The sequence below is a fragment of the Erigeron canadensis genome, chromosome 9, assembly GCF_010389155.1.
Source record: "Erigeron canadensis isolate Cc75 chromosome 9, C_canadensis_v1, whole genome shotgun sequence".
Lineage (NCBI taxonomy): Eukaryota > Viridiplantae > Streptophyta > Magnoliopsida > Asterales > Asteraceae > Erigeron > Erigeron canadensis.
The window spans coordinates 5349622-5359203 of NC_057769.1; the positions used below are offsets into that span (position 1 = coordinate 5349622).

Consider the following 9582-nt stretch of genomic DNA (forward strand, 5'->3'; position numbering starts at 1 on the left):
CATAAATAAAAAGGGCTATTCTTTTTATATGTAGGTATAGATATATAAGTGAAACTAACCAATCTTTTGAGAATGACTCTAAAGATCGAATTTTTTTTTTAACAATAATACAAAGTTAAAAATTAAAAATAATATAACACATTGTAATCTATTCAACTAATCATGAAATAAAGAAAAATATGTGGATTCCATGCTTTTTTTACCGACAAATTTGATCAAAAACACTAGTGAGAAGCTAGCTAGCCAAAACGTATAAGAATTACGAAAAAAAATCAAAATTACATATCGACTTAGGATGGATTAAAAACACCTTCATTCACGGCAAAACAATGTGTATTGTTCTTTAGCTAACTTTTCAATGACGGTGCTTTTTTTGTAGAATTTCGAGCAAGACCATCACCAACTTCACTAAAATGAGACGACCATATCATAGTCATTTTTTAATTTTTTTAAATTTTTCAAAAATTTTGACTTCCAATATGTTTGGTTTTAATCTTTTGAAACACTATAGATTGATGAGTTTTATGTGAGAACCCAAATGGGCTTCTATTTCTTTGACGGGTTTTGAATATGCCTAAGATGATAGATTTGATACCCAACTTGTACTTATAATACTAGAATGCCGTTTATGTCTCACAATCATAATCCTTGGAATAAACTAAATCAATATTTAGTAACATTGATTTAATGAAGAACATGTAAAACTATCTGGTAATACATAAAACTGTAAAAAAAATAAAATAAAAAAATATACAGTATATGAAATTCGGGATAAACATAAAACAAAAACTCTTCATCGTAATAATAATAGATAAATTAAAAATATTTAGGTTCAGATAAAAGTTACTTAAAGCAAAAAGAAAACATTATCTATATAATCACTTCATTTTTAAAACATAATGTAGCATCATTAAAAATATATTTTCCACAATATATAGTTCATTTTAGTAGATAGTTGTTTTTAAACTTTTTGGCATGGATGAGTGGGTGGGTTTAAGTGTTGTTTTCCATTGTGACATCCAACTATGTTGTGTGATTTCATAAGTTTTCCACTTTTGGTCCTTTTCATTAGAAAGCAACTTCTCATTGTTCACACATGATATTGTCTCCCTTGTCCAACCAAATACTAGAAACTTGGCCAAATGTTGTCTCCATTCCTTGATCTTGGGTATGAAGATGAATGTCCATGCCATACTAGAAACTTGGCCAAATTTTGTGCAACTTTAAGGCATGGTCAAAAACATATTGTGTTTTGTTGTGTAATAATATAATTAATTGATGTTCGCTTTGTGATCTCTTAAATAATGATCTAGCAATGATGGAATGGTGTAAAGTAATGTAATGTAATCTTGAACAATGTGTATGAGTATCCTATAGGATTGCACTCCAAAGTTGAAATTGAAGTGTATCTATTTTGGTATCAAATCACCAACTACCAACTTTTATTTTGGCTAACAGATACAAATCTTGGCATCATATTTCATCCATTTGAATATCCTTCTATGATCAACCACCAGGAAAGATACTTCGGCAAAGATATATTCTCTTTATAGTTGATGATTCTATGAAATTAGTTAGGAGTATAACAAAATATTTCTTTTTAATAATAATTTATTAACTGTTAGCGTTTTTTCTCTTCACAATATTAGTGCTTAAAGGTTTTTTATTTTTATTTTTCCCACAAAATTTGTTACGTTTCACTATATAGATTGGAATTGGGGTGACAATATACAAGGATTCGATTATCTTCACGACTATGTTCATTTAAAACTTGGGGTTGGTGACAAAAGATATTTCATTAATTCGATTCGAACACCTATAAATGACTCCGAGGATTTCGAAGATAAACGTTGTTTGTTCTAATGTATAAATAAAAAATCATAGAAACTAGTATAATTTTTGTTTATTAAGATTTAAGCGTGCTATTAATTTTTTTCTTAAAATTTTGTGATGATAAGAATACAACTCCAAATTTGATTTTTTAATATATTTCATTTGACATTTCGTGAAATGAAAATGAGAAATTAAAGAATGAAGTAAACACAAAAAACTAGTTTCACGTTTACGTTTAGTAAATGTACTAAACTCAAGTATGGGCCAAACAACATGCCCACTATCATAATGTCCAAATAAATGCATATCGGGATTCGGGAAGAGGCACAATACGGATTAAAAAATAATATGTTTATCGAAGATAATTTTATACTCTTTAAGAAAATTGTTGATTAAGCTATACTTTTGTCTCTTAACGACTTGGATCAACCTTGAAAACTTGGTTAGAATACATTATTAAAAAATCATATGTCACATCTTGGATACACTTGTTGAAACTTAATTTTCAACGAATAATCCAAGGCATACGTGATATTTCGAGCAGCAAGTTGCTCCAAAAAGAAAGCAGATAACGCCCAAAGCCCATACTCTATATGTGTTATCTCAGTACATTCACTCATATGCGTCTCTGAACCCCAAATCCCATAATCTATATGTGTCATCTGAGTACATTCACTCATATGCCTTTTCCGTGTCCTCAATATATACTCCTCCCTAGGGATGGGCATGGGACCGGTCCCGTCCCGTACCGGTCTCGGTACCGACAGTACCGGTCCCGAAAAACCCAAAAACATGGTACTGGTCCCGGTCCCAAATAAGGCGGGATCGGGACGGTACCGGGAAATCCCGTAGTTCGCGGGATTTTCCCGGTCCGTCCCGGTCCCAATCCCGAAAATCATCAAATTTCAATACCGGTCCCGATCCCACGTGGGACTCGGTACCACTTCCCGGTACCGGGATCGAGACGGTACCGGGACGGGACTCGGGACTTGGGATTTTCGGCTCATCCCTACTCCTCCCGCAAGCGTTACCTCATTACCTCGTAGGTTTACTTGACGATATTCCAACAAAACATAGGTGTGGGCGCCAATTCAGCCTAACCTTGTGTTTATTGACTTTGACCCAAACATTATTTTCCAAATCTAGGAATGCCTAATGACAAGAATTACGTAAATGCGTTTTGATACCCTAAACAGTGATCAAATTGATCAATGATTACATGGATATAAACTTCTAAATGACTCAAATATTCATCGAATTAAATTAGCTACACGCTGCCTAACATGACACCGAGTATATGACTTCCCAGTGTTTAAGAATTGTCAGCTGGAAAGGAGCTACAACCGATCTCAGAACTAGAATTGATCACACTTGTGTCTGAGTGTTGTATTTGGATACAAAGAGGTTCATTCACAATTACAGCAGTTGCCAGGGTGCTTAACTCAACAAGGAACAATAGAAAATAAAAAGAGAAGATAGAAAGGGAAAAAAAACAAAATATGCTATCAAAAGTTCGACTGGATAATAGAGTTTGATTTTGTACCCGTTGAGTGTTTGTAACGCATGTAATGTCGGCTTAAAGCTGCAACAATACAGATCCAGGGTATAGAAACAATAAGAAAGAATGTTACATGCATATGATTTCCATTCATCGTTACATCATTAGACTCTGTCATTACTGCCATCATAGTAAAATTAACAAATTACCAACTTAAATACCAGTAGGCCTATGACAGTGATGTAATTATGGTCACATCTCACACGAACTTGCAGCTAGATCTTTAGCACCATTGATTTCAAATAATGTCAAGAAAAGATCTATTTGAACTCACAACCTATGTTGACAGATCCCATCCAATAAGGTTAAGCCAAAGGCTCATTGGTAATAGAACACTAAGAACTTGAAGAACTAACTTAAAATATATACAATTTTCTTCATGTGTGAAGTAAAACTAACAAAGTTAGTATGCACTCCTCCATGTAATCTTTGGCCTCATAATAATTCTCTCTGTACCCGGATATAATCTTTTATGTGCCTACATAGAAATATAGAATGATGGTGTTTGTCGTTGCTTAGGATTTTGATTTCTAACATACAGATGGAAGAAGTTGTCCGGGACAAAATACACTTCATTTTGATACAAAGCAAGACAAATGAACATCACTGACCCTAGAGTTGCAAAGAGATCAAACATATATTAAGACCCGGTTTATATCTTTAATAAAAACAAAAGACGTAAAATTTCGGAGCTAACTTAGCTCCAAAAGGAACCAAGATCAATGAGCATGAATTAAGCATGGCTAAAGCTAAAAGATCGAGACAGAGCTCAATTATAGTTCAAATTTAGGACATTAATTTTGCACAAATGTTAACAAGTTTACAAGTCGATCAAAGAGTATACAATATTAAATGGGAATTCATTAGTTTATACCATCATCTTTCGTTTGTTTGTAAATGTAAATTACTCTAAACTACTGTTACCGTATTTTTTACGACTAGTGGTGAAAGTGCATGTTATAACTCTAGACAGCGAGCTTCTGGAGATCATAGCTCACTCTTGTTATTTACTCCTCCAACTGATGATCCTTTTCCATTAACTGAAATAAGCTCGGTATCGAATATGAGTGTGGCTCCACCTGTATAGTATCACAATATGACAATTATACTCCATTCAATCTATCATATTGACTTCAAAAGCAAATAAACAGAACTAATTCCATTTAAGGACTACTTCAAGAAGAGGCAAGTTACTAACATGCAAGTATCATTTCCTTTCTTTTGTGAAATAGCAGAGTTACCTGGGATTTTAGGTGGTGAGCCCTGATCACCGTAACCCATTTTGGCAGGTATCTTCAGCTTACGCTTCTCTCCGACACACATTCCCAACAGTCCCTGGTCCCATCCTGCAAATATAAATATGTTAGACAACAAAAACTCCCTATGTAGAGTACAGTGTAAAGTTGGAATGAATAAAATGATAGGTAAATGAATAATCGCTAGAGTACAAGTAAAACTTTATACTGACAGATAAAAGGGATGAAAACGTAGTGTAGACTACGGAGGGTGGGCGAGTTTTTGTAATTATAGAATGTAAAAGGATCTGTTATAACTTTGGTTATGGAACGGATCTCTATATGTGTTATCGGATATGGAGAAGACAAACTTAGCCACCCACAAAATTTCATGTTTTATATAATCATACATTGTACACTGTGTACGTGTCTTTGGCCGATGATTGTTGCATACACATCACCTTTCCCAATCTAACTTCAAGAGTTTCAAACAAAATAAGGACCAGTTAATTCGGTTACCAGGTCATGCCGCTTTTAGCCCATGCCAAAACAACTATATATCTAACTCATAGCAGAGCATGCTTCTCATGTGAGGAGCATGATCAGTAGGGGTGTTTGTGGTTTGGTCTTTACCCGGTTAAACCGTAAACTGAACCGTTTAAAAAATAAAAAAAAAAACAAACCGTTTTTGAATTAGGTTTTGGGTTTGGTTTGTAGCCGAAACCGAATTATATATTTGGTTTTTGGTTTGGTTATGGGTTTATGATAATGAATTTGGTTAAACCGAAAAAACCAAATAACTTATATTCCTTTTATGTATTATCAAAAATATTTAATACATATATATTTTTTTGTATGGATAGTTATTAATGTATTTTTTACTTTTGTTTTCTACTTGTTTATTATATTGATTTCTTTTGAAATTAGAATAATTCAATTGACAAACAATGTAAGACTTGATAAAAAAAATTTAATAAAGATAACAAATAAGAGTTTAGTTGTTTCAGTTATGTTACTTATTTATCCATATTGTACTTGAAGTCTAAATTTACTATTTCGATGAAAATTGAAATTATTTTGGTTGAAACACAACCTAGACAAACAAAAATCGTGAATTTGTGTTTTTCATATTTGGTTTTTTCGGTTTTAAAGCGAAACCGAACCAAATTTTAATTTGGTTTTTGGTTTGCTTTTTTCATTTTGAATTAGGTTTTGGTTCGGTTTTAGTTTTGAAAAACAAAAATAAAAAAACCGAAAAACACGAATCAAATAGACCGAATAACCAAAAACTGAACCGATGAACACCCCTAATGATCAGACGAATCTCTATGATAGAGACAAGTTCAACAGGTCAATTAATGGGTTTCTAACCTTTTATCACTTGACCACTGCCAAGCACAAATTCGAATGGGGTTCCCCTTTCAAAGCTGGAATCGAAAACAGTGCCATCAGTGAGTTTTCCCTATAAAACAAGTTAACGGAATTTATTTGACTAGTATATAGAACAAGTACTACTACTAGTCTCAACTACACCGAAATGTGTACACGACTTCTACCCTGTACTAATTTCCAGCTTATTGTAGTAGTCGTATTATTTTTACCAAAATACAACGCCGAAAATGGGAACAAATAAATGCTGTAATTAAATGTGCTCACCCGATAATGAACTTTAATTTTGTCCCCTTTGTGTGCTTGCATCTCACAAGATGCTGGCTTATGCTGCAACAATTATAGTTCCAAATTTTCAAAAACTAAATTCAAAGATTCATACCAGTTCATCACTACACTATTAAAGTAAGCAGTAACGCCATATTACACATTAATCTCGTTATAAGCAATAAAAACGACATTTTAATTTTTCAAGACGGTATACTTACTTTGACGCCGATCTGCAACTCCGTTACATCGGTGGATTTTGCAGAAGCTGATTGGATTTTCAAACATAATAATAATAATAATAATAATAAAATCAGGAATCATTATATCATATATAAAGTAACATATACATTAAGATTTTGTATAAAAAACTTCACCTGGTACTGTATTTGCACCAATGATAATAATTAGTAGGATTAAAATGGGCATTCCTTTTGTTGCAGAATTATAATGTTGTGAATTCATTCGCCTTTCAGTCTGTTTTCGTGAGTGTGAGATTAGAGAACTCAAAAGTCAAAACATATTTGGTTCAGTCAACTTTTGTAACATGGTGAGGTGTATTATCCAATCACATATCGCCAACCATTTTAGATTTTGGTTATAAAATACACTACAACCTCTATACATTACTAATACTCAAGTTAGGACCAGTATATAAAATTAAACACTAATGGATAAAATAATAAAATAATAAATTTTTAAAATGTTAGATTATTACAAGAGGAATCTTTCTTTCGACCTTTTTCAAAACAAAATTGAGAAAAAAAATCAAGGTAAATATATAGATCCGATCGTTACTATAAATTAATAATTCTTAAAATATTGTTTATTATAAAATGAATCTACAGTTTTTCCTTTTTTTTTTGAATTTCAAATCTATGTTAAATATATATCTTTAATTTTATTCATTACACGTAAGAATGGAGACATTGTCGTAACGTATGGCAACAAAAAGTTGTATATAGTTGTTATTGCCGCTTGCAATGCTTTTTTTGGAATGACCAATTTCAAAACTACTGTATCATCATCAACTTCGTCATCAACTAAATTTTAAACAGTATCTGTCACAATTTCTTCAATGTTTTGAACCTCATAACATTCATTATTATCACGAGTATAAACCCGCAACATATTCACATCCGTTTTGTGCTACTAATGCATACCCGTAATCAAGCTCTGAATGTCTTCTCCAGAATTTACATCATTTAAATTACTTGGGCCGGTTGACCGAACGAATTTTACCGTGTCAAATGCATTTTGTTATGAACTCTTGTTTCATTTAATTTGTGAATGTAATTGGACATGAAAATTTTGAAGAGATTATATGGACCTCTTTAAATTAATAATTTATTAATTTATTGATATAATAATATCTCACTAAGTTAATAAAATATCTTGGCCCCAACATTATTAATTTATAAAGGTTTTACTGTAATGGAAAATGATAAATTGACCTAAAAGTATGCCTAAAAATCAACCTAAAAGCCTAAAAATTTAACATGTAGATTCCACTAAGTCTCTTTCTTAATCTTGTCAATTGATACATCTTAATGTTATCATCTTATAATTAGGTTGATCTTTAGGCACATTAATCGATTTTTCATTATCTTAAAATAAATATTTACAATTTATTTAAAGAAAATGATTGATACACTTAAAACATAGACCTAAACATACGCCTAATGCCTTAGATTGTTTGACTATGTATCATGAGTTTTTTGTTTCTTATTATTTACCATTCATCATAAAATATGTCATCATCTTATTCTTAAACATGTTTTTAGGCATACCATTTAGACATATTATTCATTATCCTTTATTTAATAAAGAATATGGAAATATGATTGAATCCTAAACAAAATGGCAAGTGAACAAAAACAGATTTAAAAGTGATAAGCATAGTTGTTAGATTTTTACGAGTCATGAGTCGATTCATACGAGTCGAGTCGATTTACATAAAAAATGAGGCGACTCGCTGAGTGACTCTTTTTTCACATGACTTTTACGAGTCGCACGTGAATTTGGACAAGTCAATACGAGTCATAATCTTATGATTGTTGTAGTTTGATAGTATGGTTATATTTAATACATCATATTTATGATAACATTGTCCTAAAATAACTTACACCTATATATATATACAGGGGATAGTAATATAAGGCTACTTAAACTTAACTGTGGAATACTCATATATTGTTTTTTCAATCTCTTAAATTCATGGGGCCCACACATTTATTAATTAATCAAATAATATTAAAAAAATATGTATGTGAGAAGTTCCACACTTAAGCTTAGGTACAGGACAACCTTATATTCACATATGATAGGGTTAATGTGAGAATCAAAATATGGGAGAGAACCGTGAAAATCACTAGTTTCCATGTCTCTTTCTTCTTTTTGATGTGGTTTTTTAATGTTTTAATTTTTTATTTTTTAATTTTGAAATTTTTTGATATTTTTTATTTTCTTTTAATAAAACCCATTCCAAAAAAAAATTTGGTTTTTTTGTTTTTATTTGTAAAAATTCATACGCGTTACGTGTTGAAAACATATGGATACGCGTGCGAGTGTTGCCCTTATCCGTTCTAAAGAGGTTGCTATCGGACGCATATGGGAATGACATGGATTTGATGGGCGACGATCTAAGAGATTGTGGCGTTTAGATACAATACGAACATATCTCTTAACTTTAGAGGCTAAAGCTTTTAGAGATAATTTTTTAGTGGTTTTCACCGTTGTCATCATTATTTTAGTTTTAACTTGACCACTTCACTATATATTTAACGTGAATTTTATGAAATTAAATGATAAGTAAAAGATCACACAAAGTGAAATAAGACAAGATTAAAACAACTAGTTCCACACTTTCACGTTTACATTTAGTTAATGAATTTGAGTATGGCCAATGTTTTAAATACCGGTAAATACCGGCCGGTATTACCGGAAATCACGCCGGTATTTTAAGTCTGGTATTTTTCTGGTATTTTCACTAATCAATACCGGCCGATATTTCCGGTATTTTCCGGTATTACCATACCGGTATTTCCATACCGGTATTTCCGGTATTTTCAAAAAATAAATTTTGAATTTTTAAAAAAATTATTTTTATGATACTTTAATGTTATTTTTTGTTACTTGTGAACTTTAAAACCTATATTTTGTTATGAAATACATATTTGGTATTATTTTTAAGTAAATTATAATTGCATTTTGACTATTTTTGTTAAATTGTAATAAGTTTTGTAAGATTTTTACACAAAAAAATATAATAAATTAAAAGTAGTCATAGCGGCCGGTATT

At 31.5% G+C, this 9582-nt stretch overlaps 1 protein-coding gene across 1 annotated transcript; it reads right to left on the reverse strand.

Moving 5' to 3' along the window:
* Positions 1-4167: 4167 nt before the first annotated feature.
* LOC122582436 (FK506-binding protein 2-like) lies at positions 4168-6851 on the reverse strand. Its single transcript, XM_043754825.1, has 6 exons — positions 6660-6851; positions 6504-6550; positions 6283-6345; positions 5998-6088; positions 4633-4737; positions 4168-4470 (listed from the first exon to the last, which is right to left on the reverse strand). Exons 1-6 carry the CDS (start codon positions 6745-6747, stop codon positions 4379-4381), a joined length of 486 nt encoding a protein of 161 aa, XP_043610760.1. The 5' UTR covers positions 6748-6851; the 3' UTR covers positions 4168-4378.
* Between the last annotated feature and the right edge of the window lie 2731 nt (positions 6852-9582).